General features: G+C 48.8%; 1 protein-coding gene across 1 annotated transcript; it reads right to left on the bottom strand.

Moving 5' to 3' along the window:
* Positions 1-842: 842 nt before the first annotated feature.
* Positions 843-19,827, bottom strand: LOC306797488 (von Willebrand factor D and EGF domain-containing protein-like). Its single transcript, XM_079296853.1, has 33 exons — positions 19,629-19,827; positions 16,805-16,989; positions 16,399-16,627; positions 16,137-16,202; positions 15,559-15,791; positions 14,738-14,827; positions 14,491-14,632; positions 13,975-14,192; positions 13,265-13,338; positions 12,899-13,175; positions 12,496-12,689; positions 11,484-12,376; positions 11,217-11,353; positions 10,978-11,139; positions 10,792-10,896; positions 10,265-10,379; positions 8,792-9,054; positions 8,375-8,594; positions 8,163-8,300; positions 6,824-7,264; positions 6,497-6,667; positions 5,705-6,075; positions 5,583-5,633; positions 5,287-5,551; positions 5,115-5,210; positions 4,936-5,031; positions 4,568-4,663; positions 4,381-4,476; positions 4,157-4,252; positions 3,950-4,045; positions 3,637-3,732; positions 2,816-2,911; positions 843-2,701 (listed from the first exon to the last, which is right to left on the bottom strand). Exons 1-33 carry the CDS (start codon positions 19,726-19,728, stop codon positions 2,583-2,585), a joined length of 6,027 nt encoding a protein of 2,008 aa, XP_079152979.1. The 5' UTR covers positions 19,729-19,827; the 3' UTR covers positions 843-2,582.
* Between the last annotated feature and the right edge of the window lie 1,169 nt (positions 19,828-20,996).

The following is a 20,996-nucleotide window of genomic DNA, read 5'->3' as shown; positions in this document are numbered from 1 at the left end:
GATGTTCTATGAACAGAAGGAATGTTTCAGCCTGTTTCAGTGAACTACTGTTTACAACTGTGAGCCAACCCTTTCATCTCTAAAGCTACAAATCTATTTGAACATCACGTTCTACTTCTGTCTCCTGCAGCTTGTTGGGATGGTGGGACGTGATCTGAAAACTTGGTTCCTGATGAAAACGGTAAAGAAAACAATGTTATTTGTACATGACACAGCTGCAGTCTGCAGTGCGACATGAAGCCACTGATGTGATTTAAAGTTGCTGTTTGCTGCCATCATGTGGCCTCATTGGAGATTACATCTATAATTCATACTTTGCACTACTCTGAATATTGATGACACATATTTCTCCACATGTGTCTGTTGTTAAATGCCTCACACACAAACTGTGACAGTGTTTGTTTTGTGTGATCTCAGTGTTGCAGTGAACTCATTCATGCCCACGGTCTTAAAATGTTAAGTGTTTAAAACGAACGAGATGTACTCTTGTACGTCCCAATGCATAAAAAAAGAGCCTGATCATTATAGTTTAGGATGAAATTTGTAGGATTGAAAGTAAAGAACAAGAGAAAAACACGAAAAAGCACTCAGTTTACCATGAATGTTTGCATTGACAACACATTTTTGATTGAATATCTTGTATCATTGCTTCTTTATATTCAAATATCAAGACCTTTGGTTCCCGTTATAGTTTTGCTTAAACTTTTTCCAGAGATGAATTGAGGACATCGTGGATATGGTGAGTGCTGATTATTTTACACTCCTGAAATAAAAAAGATGACAAAAAACAGTTTTGGCAGCAATTCAGGGATTATATTTAAAAAAGAAAAAGTCATGTGTAACCTGGCCATCTGAAAAACAAGTCCAGTCCAGTTGTTTTACCAAGAAACTGACTCCACTCTACAGATTGCATCTGTTCTGGTTTTGTAAACGTTTTCTCGCCACTGCAAAGTCAAAATAACAGCTCCCACAATCCCTTGCCCCTGTGACCCTCCTCTCCAGCCGAGTGTTTAGGCGCGACACCCACAGAGTTCTCAGCATGGGGTTTGAAAATGACACGATTTTGGGGGAGAAAAATGTGATGAGACCCCCTTTTCCTCCCTCCTCACCCGGCTGTACACACACGAGTGAGCCGACAGTCCAATTAACACCTACTTTATTATAACGTTGACTTCTCCCGAATGTTCTTGCATGTGTTTATGCACTATTACCTTGACGGATGCCGATTCCACGATTAGACATAATTGGCATATCAATATGCAAAACCTAAATGGATTAACCTTCTTTAAAACTAATGAGCACTTGCATGCCCAGCTGGGGGAATGGACCAGAATTATCATTTGTCATCTTTTAGGAGTGATGTGGGAATAAATAATTGAAAAGAGGCTGGATATTGTCTTTCCTTGGGCTACTTGTGCGTAAAGTGACTGTACTGTTGAAAAAGAGGGAAATATGCAGATTTACTGTCTTAACGACGGCTGTAGGCTCGCTGGTTTGTCTGAGCAAAAAATACTAAGAAGCTGTGTCTCAGAGGAACATTTTTAATCAAAGGGGAGCGAGAAAAAAAAAAGGTAAATCCTCATGAGTTTGATTGGAAAAGATATTTAGATCAGAAGTGACAAAGGAACTGAAAAATCCAACTTTAAAATGTTCAAGCCTATAGTTGATGGACGTGGTCTCTGCCACAACAATGAGCCAAAAAGCAGCTGCAGGTAAAATAACTTACAGTGGATTCAATGGTCCATGTGGAGGATCAGAAGGTCAAAGAAAATATCATGAAGATGACAGAGCTCAGAGTGATAAACAACTGGACAGAGTACCTGAGGTTGTGTGGTCAATCCTTGTGAGGTGCAGTGACTTTTGAAGTTCAGCGCCCAAAGAGGAGTAAAAAGCTCTGAAACGATGGAAATGCGTTGAAGGTGAGATAGCTCAAAGTGTTATAAAACGGGTTCTACAGCCTGAGGTTGTGTGTTCAAACCCGATGTGGTTCAGTTATTTTTAGGGCCAAATCTCAAAATGAAAAGGTCAAATATGCAAAGAGAAGCTTGATGTGTGTACTTGCGTTGGTGGCGCAGGAGGTTTGTTCACGACACGAAAGGCGCCCGTGTCGGGTTCAAGTCCTCCTCGGGACCAGCGGATGTGCGACCATAAATAAAATAGGAATAGATGCTAAAATAGCTGCGTGAACACAATAAATAGCTGCGTTAATAGTTGCGTGAATAAAGTAAAGGGAAACAAAGTCGACAATCGAACACAGAACGTATGCAAGAGTTTAAGTATTTGAGGCCGACATTAATTGTCTTTGCTTCCTGTTTGTGTGTCCAAATCGTTTCCTGTTCAAAGATGTGTGTAATGACTCGTATAGCTCAGTCTGTTGAATGTGTCAACGTCTTAACTCGACCTGGTCGGGGTTGAAGGTCGTGCGTGTGACTTGGGATTGAAGACGTCTGCTGTGGATGCTGCTGCTGCTGCTGGTCGAGGTGGATTCGCGTGTTTCCTGGTGCTGTTCTACCCTCTGCTGGCTGCTGGGAGGAAGCTACTGCACTAAATAATGCTACTAAATTGGAAGTCATTGAAAAGTCCTAAATACTAAAATAACCCGTCCTTCTTACCCTTCTGGAGCAAAGAGATCCGCTCCGACAAGCGCAGACGTTTGGCCGGACACATCGGCTGCCGTACAGACACTTGTGTTCACAGTGAGCTGAGGAGTGACACAACGACAGACACGGACAAGAGACAAACGTCTCCGTTCAGTTTGGAAAACGGCGGGATATTCGTGAAGCGCGTCATTTCCTCGTTTCGCCGGGACACTCACGGATCTGACACAGCGTGCCGAGCCAGCCCGGCGTGCAGTGGCAGGTGTTGGCTCCCACACACTCCCCTCCGTTCAGACACTGCTGCAGGCAGCTGGCTGCGAGGCGACACACGGATCAACGCGTTAGAGACTTGGACATGACTGCTGAGAGCAAAAGCATGACCTGGAAAACAGGAAGTGACAACAGCAAAAGAGGTAGAAAGGAAACCAAATGCCGTGTAACACCGTGGAGATGTGCAGTTGCCTCCTGATGGAGGACAGCCCCTCTATGAGCCACAGGTGTTGAGCTGTCGCCTGACGAAGAGGAGGAGGCTGAGGACACACAGCTTCAACAGATAACTCTGAATCCGTCTCCTCTGATGTCTGAAACTGTTTCCACGGTTTCCACACGGGAGGTGTCTTTGAGGGAAGCTTCTGTCAGCAGAAACTTTGTGTCGCAGACTGTTCCTGCTTCAGTGTGGTGAGTTTTACAGTAAAGGGACGTAGTTATCAAGCAAATATTCTCTAATTACAGCTGCTCACGTGAGAGGCTTTGCTGTTTTTCTCCGTTTTATTTAACTATGTTTTCATTATTAGTTTCACTGTTTGGTGATCTCATGATGAATCTTTCTAGTTGTTTTTTTTTGCCTCAACTTATGAGTTTGAGTGTTTGTTGGCTGGATAGTTTCTGGACAACGTTGTGCTAAAACAAGTTTTGATGTGGATGACACTGCGGGAAAGGCTGTCAGACATTTGCACTGATGCATCATGGGAGCTAACAGGTCCAGTTGTAAATGTAAAAACATCTGTACGGGACGTGATTCCCGCGTCACGGCCCTTACGTCTATCGCATCTGTTTCCTCGCCAACCCGACGGACAATCGCACACATCTGGGCTGACACACCTGCCGCCGTTCATACACATGCGCTCACACACACCTGCAGAGAGAGAGAGAGAGAGAGAACAACATATTCAGCTTATTGATGAAAGAAAGATAAAGAGACGGAAGGTTAAAGGACATCATGATGGCAAAGTAAGAAAAGGATGAAGAGGATAAGATGTGAGGAAGGATGGAGAAATATGAGGATGCACCGGTGGTGAGAGAAGGAAATAAATGCGTCAAACAAGTGACGATGAGGAGGAAGAAGGACTGACTTTTCTCGCATCTCCTCCCGGTGTGTCCCTGCAGACAGGAGCAGACGTTGTTCCTTACGCACAGACCGCCGTTCTTACAGGGAGGACTGCAGACGGCTGGAGGGAAAAGAACAAAGAAAATACTAAAAGCAACCACGAGACAACCTCTCAAATGAACTCCATGAACGCTTGAGCTGCTTGTTGACTCGTTGACGGCTGACGTCGTACCATTCTGACACTGTGCGCCGTAGAAACCGCGAGGACACTCGCAGATGTTCGGCCGAGTGCACGAACCTCCGTTGAGGCAGACGGGAGAGCAGAGAGCTGCAGGGGGGAGACGACGACGTCAGCGTTACAGAGGTGAGGACACGCGCACACACACACACACACACACACACACACACACACACACACACACACACACACACACACACACACACACACACACACACCTGTCTCACAGGACGGTCCGCTCCAGCCTGTAAGACACATGCACTCGTCTGGAGACGCACACTGGCCTCCGTTGTGACAGTGACGGCTGCACACCACTACGAGGAAAACAACATCCATCACGGGCTGGTAACAGAAATCACCTTTTTGTTTTTTAAAGCAAAGAAACTGAAGTCACTGCGAACTCACTGGTCTCACATCGAGGTCCGACAAACCCATAAGGACACGAACAAGTCTGCAGTCCCACACAGCGGCCTCCGTTCTCACATGGGGACCGGCACAGAGCTGCAGAGAGGCATTTCATTTGTTATAGTTCATTCATAATGTCAATGAACAAATTGAAGAAAATCAAGACGATTCATCTGTGATATTATTGGAAGATGCATCGCTGTTAATACACGTTTTTACTGATGATGTGGAACTTTAACTGGTGATGGAACGGCTTAAAACTGATTCCTCTTTTTGACCTCCATACGTCCACGAGCAGGGCAGACTGTCGGACCCTGCTGAGGTGTTTTCTGAAGGGACTCTGGTGCTCGGAGACACGACTGCTTTACCTTCCTGACAGCTTTCTCCATGAAACCCTCGGAGACAGTGACACACACCCGGAGCAACGCAGACGCCCCCGTTCACACAGTCCGGCTCACAGATTGCTGAGAAAATGTGGGTCACAAACAAACGATATAAGAACACATAAACGGCTATAATAATCTATGTCAGCCACTTATTTGTTTACCTGTCTGACAGTCGAATCCGGTGTAGCCGGGTTTGCAGCGGCACGTGTTTGGCGCAGCACACTCCATGTTCCTTCCACACATATGCCTGCAAACAGCTGGATAAACAGACAGATGTTTACCTTAAAGTGAATGTTATCATCAAACGAGGGATGAAGGCACACGGAGCCGTACCTCTGCATGCTCGTCCGTCTCCAGTGTATCCTCCGGGACACCGCCCACAGTGGAAACCCTCGTCCGTGGTTGGTTCACAGGGGACACCGGGAAAACACGGCCGGTCGGCGCAGGTCGGCGCGTGTTTGTCCGCCGTCGTGCCGCTCCTCACCGCTGCCTGGATGGAGGTAGCTCTTCGTAGCGGGGAGCTGTACGCCGTCTTGCTCGGCGTTGTGAAGGTCAATGCAGGGACCGTCTCCGGTTCTTCAGATCCAGGCTCGCGTCCCTTTGCCAGACTGAGTGGATAGGTGAGGAGCAGGCGGCGTTACCTTCGCAGGTGTGGCACCAGTGAATGCTGCTTCGGACTGCTGGGAGATGATCACAGAGTGAAGGACATTCATGTCTACAGATCAAGACGACGCACGGCACCAAAACTCACCTTGGAGGACGTCGCGTGAGGAACAAAGGCCCTGGAGATGGCCGTGCTAGATCTGCCGTCCGTCCTGAGGTTGGTACTGTGGCGGGGGTTGTGGGTGTTTGCAGTGACGTGGAGGGCACCGATCGACGTTCTAGGGACATCTCTGGAGACGGCGACCGCCTCTCTCCTCCCGGTCCCGCCGCCCCTCCCTGAGGTGGGAACCTGGCGTGGCGCGTTGTCTCGGTTCTCTCTGGTGACAGCCCAGGACAGGTGTTTGATGCCGTGCCTGCTGGGCAGGTTGGGCAAGTGGAGCTGAGAGACTTTGCTGCTGCTTCCCTGCGGGGATCGGATGGTCTTGCCGAGCGTCTGCTGCCGAGGAAGGTGATTGGATGCTGAGGAAAGACAGCAGGGTTCAGGACCACAGTAAAGGAGTATCAGTATCAGGACCCCCCCCCCTGCTCCCCTTGTTGGAAAATAACTTCTCCTGTTCAAACTTTGCGGCCGGGAGCTGATCCAAGAATCAAAGCACCAAAATGTGGTTTCCAACCAGTTAAAGTGATTCATCTGCTGCAATAAATGACATTCATTCCAACCAAAAAACCACATGAAACATCAGGGGACCAGAACTAAATAAAAGTAGCCCACAATGTTTGGAGGGATTTCCCATTACTGACAGATGTTTTCATCTGGATCCTTTGTATTTAATCCTGCATGTTGATATCCATGCTTGCATTCTGTTATTATGCCAACAGAGAAGTCACAAGGCAGAGCTGCAGGTCTATTTGCTAAATGAAATGTTCAGACGGACGTTACCTTCCTTGGCGTTCTTCATGCAGACGCGTCCGTTGCCGTAAAGGCCGGGCGGGCAACGGGCGCAGACGTATCCGACATGTGGCGGCCTGCGGTTGATGCATTGAACGCCGGGGAAGCAGGGCCTGCTGGCACACGTAGCCGACACATTCACAGCCGGAGACGGACCAGATCCTGAGAGACACAAACTGTGGTCAGTGCTCTCTATGAGCTGGATCAACGGCCCTAATGGGTCCTCCTAAGCATCCTTTAGCAAGTTTTTGAATGCTCAGTAGAGTCCACTACAAACCATGAACTTTTTAAATTGGCAGACATTGTTGGAAGCCGTACCTGAAGCTGGTCTGCCACTTCCTGGCGGCTGGGCGGGAGTGGACGTCTTTGCAATAGTGTTGCCAACTCCTGAGATGTTCTTGAAAGTGTCTGTGTCGGTGGTGGATGGGTTGAGTTTAATTCCTTGGCTTTCTCTCAAAGCATCATTCTTTATTTGGGAAACGATTGGTGCACCTGCCGTGATGCTTTTGTCACTTTCCGCCTCGGTGAACTCTGGGTTCAGGCTCATCCCTGGAATGCGTCTCAGAGCGGTGGTCTTACTTCGGGACCGGTTAGGGTCGGTCCTTGGAATGGTCTCCCTCGCCTCAGCCCTCGTCTGCGGTGAGCCACTTGCGGTCTTCTGGAAAGTGTCTGTCTTCATTTCGGGTGGTTGCAGCAGAACATGTGGTGTCTTGTAGACCGTGGTACGAGGAGCAGATGTGGTGGAGACGGGGGCGACTGCTGTATGAAGAAGAACAGATTATATTTTGTTCTGCCAAATAAAGACTTTATCTGATGCTCTGGAACTACTTCCCCCGTCCACATTGCAATGAACCAACAGCAAAGGATTGAAGAATATACTGTAGCCTGGAAGGGTCAAAAGGTTGTTGTCCTAGAAAGACAGACGCTCAGCAAGAGACCAGACTTTGGAACGAGTTTGTGTCAAGATCTCAACGAGGCATGAGCACCAGTCACAGCCTATGAACACATTTACAAGCCACGAGCGGTGAACAAATGCACCGTCACCTTCTGGACAGTTAGCAGATGCTCTTATCCAAAGTCACTGTACAACCGCTTGAAATATTTGCATGCAAATTGTCCCGTGGAGAAAGATTTCACTTTTTAAATTTTGCAAGACCTTAGAACGACTTCAGAATGGCTGCAACATTCCAAAGAACAGCAGCATCTGATGAAGTCATGTTACGCCGGCTGATGAGATCCAGGTGTGAGGGCCTGAGCTCTGTCATCATGTATAACGGGTCTCGTCTGTGCGCACTTTAAAATCTTATGTAAAAATCATAATCGGCAGTTTAAAATAATGTTTTTTGCAATTTATCAAGAAAAATGTTCATTAAAACTGAGTGAAATATCTCACGTATTTTAAAATGCATCTGTTCAGTTCTCATTTTACTCACGTCTAACGATCAGACCAGATCTTTGGCCAACAGATGATTTGGCAAACCTGAAACTGAATATCTTTTAAAACATGGAATGATTCAGTACCTTGCTCAAGGCTACTTTGACAGGATGCAGTATATTGTTTTTTATGCCCACAACTGCTGCTGTTTAACGGAGAATATTGTCTGAGCTGCTGTCCTTTTAAACACCTGAAACGTGTTCTCTGTATTCTCATTCCTACCTGTGCATATTGTCCCATTTCCCAGCATGCCTTTGGGGCACGAGCCGCAGCTATAGGAGCCAAAGCTGTTGAAGCACGGGACTCCTTGGAAACACGGCTTCCTCTCACACTCGTTGACATCGTCCAGGCATGCGACACCTGCCGAACACACGGTGAGATGTTTCCACGATCATAAACTGATCCTCTTCAAACAGGATTTACCAACATCTCACCTTTCAACCCCGCAGGACACTCGCATCTGTACCCGCCGGCGGTGGTGATGCAGTTGCCGGCTGCGCACGGAGCCGACCGGCATTCGTCCACATCCTGGTCGCAGAGGTCGCCCTGCTTCCCCTCGGGACATACGCACAGGTGCTTCCCGCTTCCAGCAGGGAAATGAACGTCCGTCACACACGTCCCGCCGTTCTGACACCCACACGGCACCACGGCCATCTGTATTACAGGTGGAACAGAGAGGCGGCTCAGGTGGGTCCTGTTTTTATTGAAATAATCTCTAACAAGCAGCATTGGACTCTTCTAGAGAGTTACTAAGCACCTAGACAGTCGTTAGACACTTAAAAGTACTCCAGAGGGGGACCATCCTGGCTAAATAAAGGTTCAATAAATAAGTTATGGCTCTCCAACTCTACCTCCACAGTGAAGGAGCTCTGGGCGTTGCACTCGTCTGACAGCGTGAAGCGAAAGGTCTGACGTCCCTCCTCCTCAGGAAGCGACGGGACCCTCCAGATAAGGAGGCCGGCAGGGGAGAGGAGGGCCCCCCTCGGCCCCTCCTCCAGCTGGAAGAGGAGGGCCGAGCCCTCGGGGTCCGAGGCCGCAAACTGGAAGACAAAGTTCTCCCCGCCGAATGTCCGCAGGTCGCTTTGAGGCTGGTGGAAGGCCGGCGGCTCGTTGACTGAAGACAGAGGAGGAAACTCTTGAGAAACTTAAGTGAGTGTTCGCAACTCACCAACAACGCAACTCGCTCTTTCTCAGTTATTCTTATTAACGTTACGTCTACAAGTCTTCGTGTTTTGGTTCCCGTCCTCAAATGAACTCTTACAAGAGAGCTCGGTTTGGCCAAAAACATTCCCCCAGCCGTGTCCTGGAAGGATCACTGTAAACACGCGTGTTTCCAGCTTTCTCTTCTCATTGAGATCATGTATCATCCGCCTGCTGAGATCACTCCCTCCAAACAGATGTTTAAAAGAATGCAATAATCCCAGGAAACACCTGCTCAGCATGACTGATAAGAAATCCTAACCGGCCAGAAACATGTCTGCCGTTCATAATAATGTTTCAATCAAATCAAGAGCAACCATTTCAACCCACTGGGAGGATTATTCCTGAGAAAACTCTGGATGCAGTCTGACACTCTTCCAACTGATGGGTTTGTTGAGTGTCAGTCTGTGTAGCTGTGGTGATCAACCGTGTGATTCCCCCCCGACCCCCGCCTCAGGCTGGTTCAGCGACAGGTCAGGGCATGCTGGGAAACCTAGACCTCCGCTCCTTTGATCCGCTAATGGGGACAAACATGACCAAAGCGGTAACGGAAAGATAAATACTCTTCTTCCTGCTCGTCATCATTAGCGGGCTACAAGCTGAGTCGAAAACACGTCCTGGAGGAACAATGTTGTCTAGAAAACATCACTGCTGGTGGAGCATTAAGTATTGTCTTATCTTTACTCAACACAGGCAAAGAATACACGTAAACATGACAATACAACTTTACCAAAAGAGGTTTGGATGTTTACTTACCAGGACCCCAAACATAAAGTTTAAAGGAGTAAATATTAAATAAATGCTGAGTGGCGACTTTTGGGTATTGGTCTATGAACTTGCAACATGTGGACAAAATGAAAACACTTTGTCATTACAGAATCTACTTATTGATGATTGCTCAACATGTTTTTTTAGGAGCAGGAATCTTGTAGAATATCTTCAATTGAAGGATTGTGGAGTAGGAATACATTGTCCACATATTTATGGCCATTTGCGTGCACTTTGTTTTTGACGACGTCTGCTTTTTGCCGGACATATGTGACTGAAATGAAGCAGATTATCTCTGGTAATTTTGATGATGCATGGGGGGAAAGTTTATTCTTTCTAAGATAAGTGGTTTGTACCTTGATTCACAGACCAGCTGAATTTGGAGGTTTCCGGGTCGCAGAGGAGGCAAGGGCTGCTGGGACTGGAGACGCCCTCTGCAAAACACATCCCGTCGATGTTACACGTCCTCTCCTGCCAACCACAGACAAAGGTTTCTCATATTTACAATCTTTTAAAATGCTGACATGTTGTTACATGTTGTTCTGCCTCCTTTCCCATAAACAACAGGAGCCTCTGCACCTTTGTTGGGCTTCTAAAGAGCCAGCTGCTGCGCGTTTAGAGCAACGGAAACCACACAGTCTGGTTTATTCATAACTTATAAAAACCCACTGAATCACATCTGTCTCCTGAATCTAGAGTCCAAGTTTTCCTGTGTTGAATTGTCATGTGAATGATGGCTTTCCTCCCTAAAAAGGTTGGTGAAAGATCTGACTTATCTTACTTACAAACAATTTGTTCGTTTTTAACAGTTTTTACTCGAGGCGCAGTGATTCATCCGTCTGGATCCGTCAGTGTGGAGGATTTCTTTTTGTATGCGAGTTACCTTTAACTTACAGAGTCCTGAGCGCGATGCCTCGCAGACCTGGCAAACGCCATCGTAGATGGTCAGCACCAGGGCCTGGCTGTACTGGGAGCCGTCATTGGTGACCTGCAACAGGAAAGAGAGGAGCTGACATGGGCGGGGGGGCGGGGCCTTAAAACAAAACAGCCAACAAACGAGAGGCGTTACTTTAATCTCCCAGCGTGCGTATGGTTTGTCGTCCATCATGAAGTCCTCTGTGTTGACGGCCGTGTTGCTCAGAGATGGAACAGCACAGTCTAGAGCTTTGGAGCTGAGGAAGGTGGCTTTGCTTCTCTGTTTCTCCCCTTGAACCCAAACTCCGTTCATGTACTGTGGAGGCAGATCAACACACCTCAGAGGAAACATTGTTTGGGGAAAAGAAACCTTTGACCTTAGCTTTTCCTCACCTTCAGTCTGTTGGCATGGCAGCTGAGGTCGGGAGAGTCGATGAAGCCGAGGCCGAAGACTCGAACGCTGCGACAGTTGAAGGCTCGGATGTCACACAGTCCACTGTTCTCCAAATCTGTCAGCTCTACTGGCTGGCCTGTCAGACGAGAGATTATTGATCAACGGAAAGAGAGAACATTAGTTCAGCAGAAGTCTGCACGGCAAAAACAGAAGAATCAACCTGCTGAACCCATTCCGGATTGGAGCAACCGTCCCCGGATACTCACTGATGGCCAGGCTGCAGTCGTAGAAGCTGTGGCTGGGAAAGCACTGGCAGCCCCACTCTGTACACTCTCTGTTACCGTTGCAAAAATTGGGGCATCGCAGAGCTGTCACCACCTCCCTGGCCGTTCCCGGAGGACCGGCCACCTCCAAGGCTCTCTGGGTCCGGTTTTCCAACAGCCTCCTCTCACACTCATTCTCCAGGTAGGGCAGCAGTGCCTCCTCCCAGCCCAGGTCGTCTTTGAGCTGCAGGTCCAGAATGCAGAGATCCACTGCCTCCTCCAGGCGGCGTCCCAGCAGCCCCCGGCACACTGCACCAACGGTGGAGTTGGCCAAAGCCATCTGGCACACCTCGAGAGCTTTGGCCGAGGTCAGGCCGCTCGGCGTCGGCCACTGCGGTCGCACCTCCGGCCGGGCTTCCGCCAGGTGATCCTCGGGGAAGAAGTAGGCAAAGTTCTCCAGATCCGCCTGGCTGAGGCTCTGAGCAGCGAAGACGGGCTCGAATCCAAATGACGCCTGCCTCCTCGGCCTGCCAGTGGAAAGCAGAAGATCCTCCCTGAACTCCCCGTCCAGTTCAAGATCGTCGTTTTGATGGTGCTCGGCGTGTCTCCTCTCCAGAGGATGAGCGTTAAAGGCGGACATATCCAGGATGCTCTCCTCTCTCTCCGGACTCTCGATGTATTCCACTGTTGTGTCCAGAGAGGGAAACACAGATGTGTAATCCACATCATCGTGCGCTATGCAGTTGGAGTGGGCGGACGGATTGTACAAGTTCCTCATCGCTCTGCCGGCGTGATGAGAAGCGCTGTATCCTTTCTGGCACTGACAGAAAGGCCTCCTGACCTCTTCCATCGTCCCGGGAGGTGTCCTGTCAAACAAACTCTCGCCGGGAGCAATCCTAGCCCACACGCAGAGAAAGAAAGAAACGGCTCTGTGTAGAATCTCCCATTTCAGCCAAATCAGGTCCTAACGAAGCTAAACTTGAATCACAATCATTTGTATTTGTCCCAGACTGACCTCCAGTCCTCTATGAAGCGATGCAGGTCATCGGGGCTCCCGTCCGAGCCGTGGAAGTCGTTGTTGCCGTTGTGGTCGAAGGTGCCGCAGAGACCTTGCGTGTTGCTGTAGTCGACGCTGGGCACGCGCACGGACAGGCTCATCCCCCAATCGCCAACATCGGCCCTAACAAAGGCCCCGGAGGGAAAGATCAACTACGAGAGGAGAGTCACATCCAACAGCGTCATTAACAATAATCTCCTCATGCAAGAAAAAGCTAACATTTAAACTGGAATAGCTGCGCATTCTTGATTCAATGATTGACGGTTCAAGCGTGAACGCAGCCGATGATGTTTCCCGGGAAGCAAAATAGCGTGTGAAGATTTTCCAAACTGCACCAGTGTCAAAATGTTGGGATACCTACGGTGACCTTCTTCCCCTGGTGGGACTCCAGCACCCTGACCCGACTGCCCTCCCTGTCGCCGAGGGTCCTGAGGGTGAGCTGCGGCCTGGTCTCCTGCGGCTGGCCGTTGCACATGTCAAAGACGGCGAGATCGTTCCCCTCTCGCGCCGCAACGCCGCAGTTGCAGGCGACGGCGTAGTGACGGCTGCCGCAGTCCCACTGGCGAGAGTGGACCTCGAACTCCCTGACCAGGCTCCGGCAGAGGACAAAGGTGCCAGTCTGGTGGTTTTCATAACGCCTGCACAGAAGGACATACAGATGTTTTACCGGGACAAACTTCAACTTCTCTTGAACGCCTGCGAATAACCAATTCAAGGGGTCAATTACCTGCCGTCCAGAGTAATGACATGTGGGTCAGTCAGAGAGTAGCAGATGGAAGTAGGAACGTCCTGGACCGTGACCTGGGGGGAGGTTAGGAGAGCAAAGATGTGTGGGGGGGGCTCCACCCTCTGACCCTGGGCTTTGATGTTTTCACCAAACACAGATGGGAAACTCCCTTCAGAGACGCACTGTCTGGAGGGCTGACATCATGTCTTGCGTAACGCTGCAGCTTGTGCTCTTTAAACATGTCAACCCATTAAACGGGCACACAACCCCCCCGTCTTCATAAAGCACTGTACAACTGTGTGTATACATAAACAGTTTCACAGAGACACCTGTAATTACAGCCGTCTTTCTCATTAAAGTCGTACTTGGATAATTATATGACTCTGCTGTTTTCTTCATTCAGTTTTGGTGCCCTCTTAAGAAATTCCCTCTAGGATTCCTGGAATACCCAAGGGCCCACTGGAACCTCCTCAAAGACCCCTTGGGCATCCTCAAGGAGTCCAGGAACCCCCGTAAGGACCAAGTAATATGCAGTTTGCATACCACAGGACCATAAGGGCCACTGAATCCCTGGAACGTCTGCATTGTGGTTTGATATAAAAAATACTTTGAATCACCATAAATTCGATCGAGATGATCATTACGTGTCTCACTGCACGGAGAATCTTTGAATCGTCTTTGAACGTGGAAGGAAATTCCTGTTAACTCACTTTCAGAGACGTCGGGACGTAGCTTCTCCAGAGTCGCGGTGCGCCGGGTCCGGGCAAAACGCCGATCAGACTCGGGCGATTCCCGTCCGGCGTAAAGTCTGTGACGGCGCTGACGAAAACCGCTGCCCGGCCGCAGCTGCCTTCTCTGCAGGCGTTGGGCTGGAGCTCCACCTGGCAGGCGGACAGCGCCACATTTGGGGCCTCGTGTTCAAGACCGTCTGTGGATGTCAACACAGCAGTGAGTTAGTGTTGACGGACGGCACACAGCTGCCTGCAGAACCGTTATGTCTCCCTGAGCTGGCTTTCATGTGATGATGTACGGGGCAAGTCGGAGCACAACAGATGAGGAACCCCAAGACAAGCGTGCAGAGGTTTCTGCACAAATTTACAAATAATTACACGAATAAAGGGATTTTAAGGCGAACAGAATGGTATGTTTGGTCAGCTGTGGTGGTTGCTGCAGGCTCATCCTGTTGCCAACATTTAGATTTTGTCTCCTAACCCTGCAGGTCTGACCTGGCTCGTGGACACTCAGAGCCAGAGGGAGTCCACACTGGCGACCGCGGTCGGCGCCGTAGCAGGGGATGGGCACTGTGCTGTGCACGGTCACCTCGTGCTCTTTGCTGTTCTCCGCTATGCGGAGCGAGTCTGGAGAAAACTGAAGACGAAGAGGGAACAAAGAGGCTTTGGTGAGTTTGACTTGGCTTTTTCTACAAATGCGTTGGATTGGATCGGAGTAGAAGCATAACACAGAGATGTTTACCTTCAGTCCAGCGTAGAAACCCTCGCTTTCTTTTGGAGGAGACCTGCTGTGGCTGGAGTCGGCTCTAAAAGTCGACACGCTGCAGGAGAACTGCAAGAAAGACGTCAGCGTTAATCCATGAAATAACACGAAAGAGAAGTTAAAGATAAAAGTTATCGTAGAAAGGCTCCGTGAGCGAGCACAGCCCGACTAACGACTAACACAACCCAAACATGGACGAGGAGCACAATGGTCCACAGCTGTACCGAGGGGCATCGCCTCACTTTCACACAGCATCACTCTGGTGAATAATTCCTCCAGGAAACGAGAGCCGTCTGCAGCCTCTGGCCTCTGAGGCTGTATTCAAACGCCACCATGAATCTGCTTTGCCTTTTCTGCGCTTTGTCTGCTTGCAGAAGAGCCGACGCTCCAACCGCCCACATCTTCCAGCTTCCCGTCTGAAGGCAGGGAACTGGAACTGAACGTGTCGGCATTAAATCTGTGTAAGTTCCAAAGAAAATGGCAACTCTGTTGTGCAAGTTGTCGAAGAAAACGGTGTAAAGAAGCAGCTTTATTGTACATGTGTGCATTTGTCCGTGTTCACGTAACTGAAATCAGAGATTAAATGTGAAGCATGTGGAGCGAGGCTTTCACAACCTGCAACTGATTTAACTTCCCCACCCTCCTCTTTCCTTCCAACTGGATATGACACACGCCTCTCTGCCGTTGCCTTTAAGGATGAACCCAGGCAGAAAGAGGTCAGCATGATCCGCAGCTTACGTTCCCCACTTTCAGGGGTCACACACACACACACTCTCAGAAAACTCTCTGGCAGGAATTACCGTTTCGCCGAGCCTGAAGTGGACGCCATCCATCTCCACCACAGAGAAGGGCTTCAGTGTGGCTTCCTGCCTGATCTCAGCCTTCATGCTGTGGCCGATGTGTCTGGCCCAGACCACCTGGAAGCCCAGTGGCTGGTTCCACGGCGGCGGGATGAAAGAGCACCTCAGGTGGACGCTGTGGCCGATGAGCTCCGGGGTGATGACGGGCCGGGACGGCAAGGACGGGACGGCAGCTGAAAACCCGGACAGCAGTTACCCGAAACAACCCTGGTGAGGATTTGACTCAATACATTTTATTTTATTTGTGTCGCACTTTAAAATAAGGTCAAAAATTCGAAATGTTATGCTCATCTATCTAAGTTATTTGCAAAAAAAACGCATCATTTTGAATAAATAATTGCATTTCTATTGAAAAATTTGCTTTGATTTAAAATATTATGTATTATAATCTGCTTAGAGCTGGAAGCTAACTTAACGGTACAACTCTCCAGTAAATGAATTATAAAATTCTTCATGCTACAGTAAGATCAAAAGAGAATCTGTGGTTTAAGCAGAAGCCAACATTCTCAGACTCTCACCTTTGCATCGGCCGTTGACTTCTACCTCACCTGGCGGGCAGAGTCTGGGTCCCACATCTGGAGTAACTGAAACATCAGATGTTTTTCTCATTATTAAGGTGCACGAACATTGGCCGGTACATCTTAATTATAAATGTAGTTATCGGCCTCAAAACTAAAACGTCAGGAAGTGGTTCCTAATGGCACAGAGCACTTTGAGAAGACGTTACGGCCAGCTCAGACGCTCCTGGAGTGGACTCGTGGACCCTCCCAGCATGTTCACCTGTAGCGCAGTATCCCATGCACCCCTGTGTGGGCTGCAGCCGGTAGACCAGGAACTCGCCGCAGTTCCGCACCGTGATGGGGATGCGGAAGAGGCAGCAGTCCTTGGTGCTGCCGTGGAAGAACTGCCAGGTGGCGCAGGCAGAGAGCTGGCGGACCTCGCCGGGCCGCGGCAGGGGGGAGTCCTTCAGAGAGAGCCACACCGGAGCTTGTGTACCACAGCGGTTCATCTGCAGGGGGGGGCGTCAACAGAAACAGTCATTACCTGCAGCGAGGGGGTCATTAAACTCTCCACCTGAGCTGAAGGTGCTTATCAACCCGACCTGCTGGGTGATGTTTGTGCAGGCAGGCGGTTTTATGGGAACGACTTCTTTGGCAGAGCTCACCTGCCATGTTTGGCCTCTTACCTCAACGCAGGTGGTCGGCATCTCCGCCGGCTTGTTGTTGATCCTGAATCTGTACCAGCCCGGAGACAGCGAGTGGTCACAGATCAGGTCCTGGATGGCCGTGTCCTGGATCTCCGTGGAGTCGAAGTCGACGCTGCGATGGGGATTACGCAAAGTCCGATGACCTCCCGGGTAACACTCCGGAGCTGAGAGCAAGGGTGGTGGGAATTACACACTGATTTAGCAGATATGTGTTTAAGTTGGTTAAAAAACATCTTTCTGGATGCAGTTTAACGAGGAGGAAATGAAAACGAGAACCTCGGCAGGTTGACCCTGGAGTCATGTCTTATCTGAGACTTTAGTTCCCCACGACGCTTCATCGATCTTTATCACAAACTGCAGGACTGAGTCAGACTGTCCTCGGCTTCACTGAGTTTTCTCTCTCAGTGCACTGGAGGCAAAAGGCTTGAAGGGTGTGGACCTTTATTCTTGGCCTTGGGATTCGTAATTTGACAAAACAATCTTTATGGTCAACTCTCCTGCACTCTTGGAAAGCAAAACCACGCAGCTGCTCAATCCTGCTGTTGGAAAATCACAAATTGATGAAAATACCAAAAAAGAGACACAGAACTACCACTGAGACATGAAATGACCAAAATAATACAGAAGGACAACAAAGGGTTGAATACGACCAAGAAGAGACACAAAACATCTACAAAGAGACGTAACACTACCTAAAAGAGATACAACCACGCAGAGACGCCACAGGTCTACAAAGAGACAGAATACGACCTCTAAGAGACGGATTACCACCACAAAGGGACGCAACACTACCAACAGATCGTCCTAAACCTTCGACATAAGGTCCAGCACAGCTGTGCTCTTGAGTGCCCGGATAAAGGTTGTAACTGAGTCTATTTTAACAAGCTACATTTTGAGTTTCTATACACCTGTAACTGTCATACATTGGTGATTTGTTCCCGAGGAACTCTATTATCAGAGGAGTGTTGGCACGTTTGCTCCTTAATGCTCAGTGGGCATTGAGGAGATGAGCAGGAAGGATCATTTCACCCCCGGAGGTTATCTAAATTGCTAAGAATAACAGACATTCCTGTGAGCCGCTCTAAACTCGCCCCCCCCCCCGGGAAAGGACGATCAAGCCAATGGCACATGACCTCTGCAGCTGCAGGCTGAGTTTATTTGAGCAGAACATGTCGTTTTCCACACCAGCACACTCAAAAGCTCCACATCTGTCAAGTGAAAAGGGTCAAAGTCGTCAACGGAGGCTTTTCTTCACAGGCCCCTTGAAAGCGAAATCTCTTGTTTACGTCGCCTCATGTCTGCGTGTTCACCTCGTCTGGAAGCTCCACCGACGAGACTCCGGGTCACAGGTTGTCCAAACATCCAGGTTTTCCAGGCAGGAGGACAATCGGCGAGGCTTTGGCTGCTGGCTAAACTGGTCCACTTGGCGGCTTAATGAGTTTACAGAGCCGAAGGGGAGGGGGCGCTGAGCTAATGAAGCGGCCCCCAGGAGGGGGGTCCCACTGGGAGGGAGGCCCTCAGCAGCCCAGATGTGCAGGGACTTCTGCAGGTTCTCAGGAAATAAGATTCATTTGAAAGAGCGTGGCGTTAACACAACTGAGGCCACGGGTCTTTTCCCCCCGACGGCCTGTCGCTCACCACGGAAACAAACAGTCAGACCGACTCATTATCAAAGCAGTTCGGAAACACTCGACACGCTCGTACTTCGGAGGGTTTGGAGGGTTTTTAAAGCACGATCACTAAAGATTTTAGGATGGAGCTCCTGACGGCTTCATAACTTTTCTTTGTATTCTTGACGAGGTGGAAAAGCAGTAAAATGTCTCAAACTAAACTCTGCACAAGAGGACAAAAAGAGACAAAACTGTAAGACATTAGAATTTCTGACATGCTCGCGGCTGATTGACCAATACTAAAATATCTCAAAGCATCGGATGGATTTAAGAAATGCAGTGGACAAAATTGAAATCCCACTCGAGATGATTTGTAATCAGTGTGAGCGTGCTAACGTGCTAAAATAAGATGGTGACCATGGTAACCTAACCCTGTTAGCGTTTCCAACCCTTAGTGCTGTAGACGTTCTGTAAACTCGCGTCAGCCAACCAAAGCAGAGTAACTGCACATCACTCATAAATCGTGTTTGTGCGTAAGAGAAAATTAAAAATACCAGAAAACTGGAGAATGGGGCTGAAGGCATCTTATAAACCAGAGGGAATAAGCACATTTCTTTCAGCAAGTCACACCCAAACAGTTTGAAATGTGTCCCCCGGAGGTACAGGAGTGTCAGTAGACTTTATTTTGGAACACAAATGTCTTTCTTGTAGCAAAGCTGTGCGAGGACCCACGGAGTCTCCTTTTACGACGGCCTGCCTCAAAGCTTACGACCGCAGAGCTTTGATGTGTCGCCGGACGCCCCGGAGACAGAGACATGAGCAAGACGGAAGACAGGGTGGCATGTTTGACTGACCGAGACAGCAGCTTTATGTTCAAGTCAAACAAAGGTTATCAGCCAGAAGGCATGATGGGAGATGAGTTTACTGGATTATGTTCATGTTTCGATGACATGCTGCATGTTTGAGAACTGATGTTGCTTTATTTCATTTTGTTGTTTTTACTTTTCTTTCAAATAACGATGTGAAGCGGAGACTCTGGGTTGCTTTAGTCATCTCCATCCACTTTATGTCCCTGATCATGAAGATGAAGTCGTTTTGTGTCTTCATGGCAGCTGAACCATTTGGAAATCATAAGGTTTTTTCTTTTGTTTGAAGCCATAACTTGAGCCATAAAAAGTTTGCTTTCCACCTACCATGTTGCGCGAACGCTCCTAATTGCACGAGCCACAGCAACGCGATGCGTAAATATCCAGAGAACAGCATGCGCTCCGAGCCAAATGCGCAACACTCCATGGCTGGTGGCCCGGGGTTCAGAGATGGAGGCTGGCTTCAGTCTTCGGGTTCCATTGAGAGTTTGGAGAAACGGTGCGAAAGTGGCGCAAACTGTAGTTATCGCCCCTTCTCCCGTTTGATGAGTACAGAAAAAAAAAGCTTTCGATTTGCGCTCCGCTCGCCGGACAACTGCGGCTTTGCTGTGCAGACGGCGCAATATGACCAAAAAAGAGGCGGGAGGAGGCACTAAACCACCGAGGAGTGTGCGCCTGTAGGTGGGTCCTCTGTGATCCCAGTCTCTCCATCCACATCACGTGCAGACATCAGTAAGTGCGCCATGTCTTCCGTGCTAATGAAAGCGGAACTCGTCCCAGCAGCGTCTCCAACACGGTAAATAAACACGTCTGAACTGTCTCGACTCGCTGCTATGGAACCACGAGGCACGGATCCGTGCGTGAAAGTGAACGAAATGTACGTGAAAACGTCAGATGAAGATAATCAGAGACGCATGTGCTGCTGCCACGTGCGTCTCTACAACAACCAGGACTCCTGAAGCCAAATGTCTGACTCATGTTGGAAGACTTTCTGCAAATCACTAAAATCACCAAGAGGACAAACATGGATTTAGTGTAAAAAACCCAAAGAAAAACATTCACTTCAGACATCTGCAGTATACATTGTACAGACAGGCAGGACTCTACAGCTGTTAGTACTCAGTGTATTGTACTTGTACACTCACAGCATGTCTGCAGCTGTAGAGGAAGTTCGTGCAGCCTCAGGCTTTAATTTGGAGAAACACGAGGATAAAATAATGCACATGAAATGAATTGTTAACAGTATGGGACTGAAAGGCTTCCTTTAAATACAGAGAAGTGTTTTTTGGGATGGGGGGAGATCTAAAGCAGTGTATAGTGTGTTTATGTTGTATTTTATCATCGTACTTGTGTATCTTATGCTGCTATATAAAGTTATACAGAAGGAATTATTAAACAAACAGAATGACAAAAACCAGATGCATCATGACAAAGTGATGCAAGACAACTACAAAGTGATGCAAGACGACTTTAAAGGGATGCAAACGGACGCAAAAAGGTCTGAACGACATGCAAAATGACTACAAAGATGCAAAATGACTAAACAAAGACACAAAATTTTCTCATCTTCTGTCAATAACTGCAGAGTGCTGTCCTCTCTCTCATCCTAAAGCACCACTGAGTTCATGACCTCGACATGTGCCTGAAAACAGGGGGAGTGTAAAGGAGGATGTGTGACATCAAAACAGCAACTTT

This window comes from Melanostigma gelatinosum (assembly GCF_949748355.1).
Source record: "Melanostigma gelatinosum genome assembly, chromosome: 24".
NCBI classification, from domain to species: domain Eukaryota; kingdom Metazoa; phylum Chordata; class Actinopteri; order Perciformes; family Zoarcidae; genus Melanostigma; species Melanostigma gelatinosum.
This window is presented reverse-complemented; position numbering and strand designations above follow the sequence as displayed.

Excerpts from the sequence above, each read along its gene's own strand:
- LOC306797488 (XM_079296853.1), bottom strand. The coding sequence starts at position 19,728 with ATGGAGTGTTGCGCATTTGGCTCGGAGCGCATGCTGTTCTCTGGATAT. Across the intron at positions 11,140-11,216 it reads GCCATGCCAACAGACTGAAG|TACATGAACGGAGTTTGGGT; the intron begins GTGAGGAAAAGC and ends CTGCCTCCACAG. Across the intron at positions 10,897-10,977 it reads ACGCACGCTGGGAGATTAAA|GTCACCAATGACGGCTCCCA; the intron begins GTAACGCCTCTC and ends TTCCTGTTGCAG.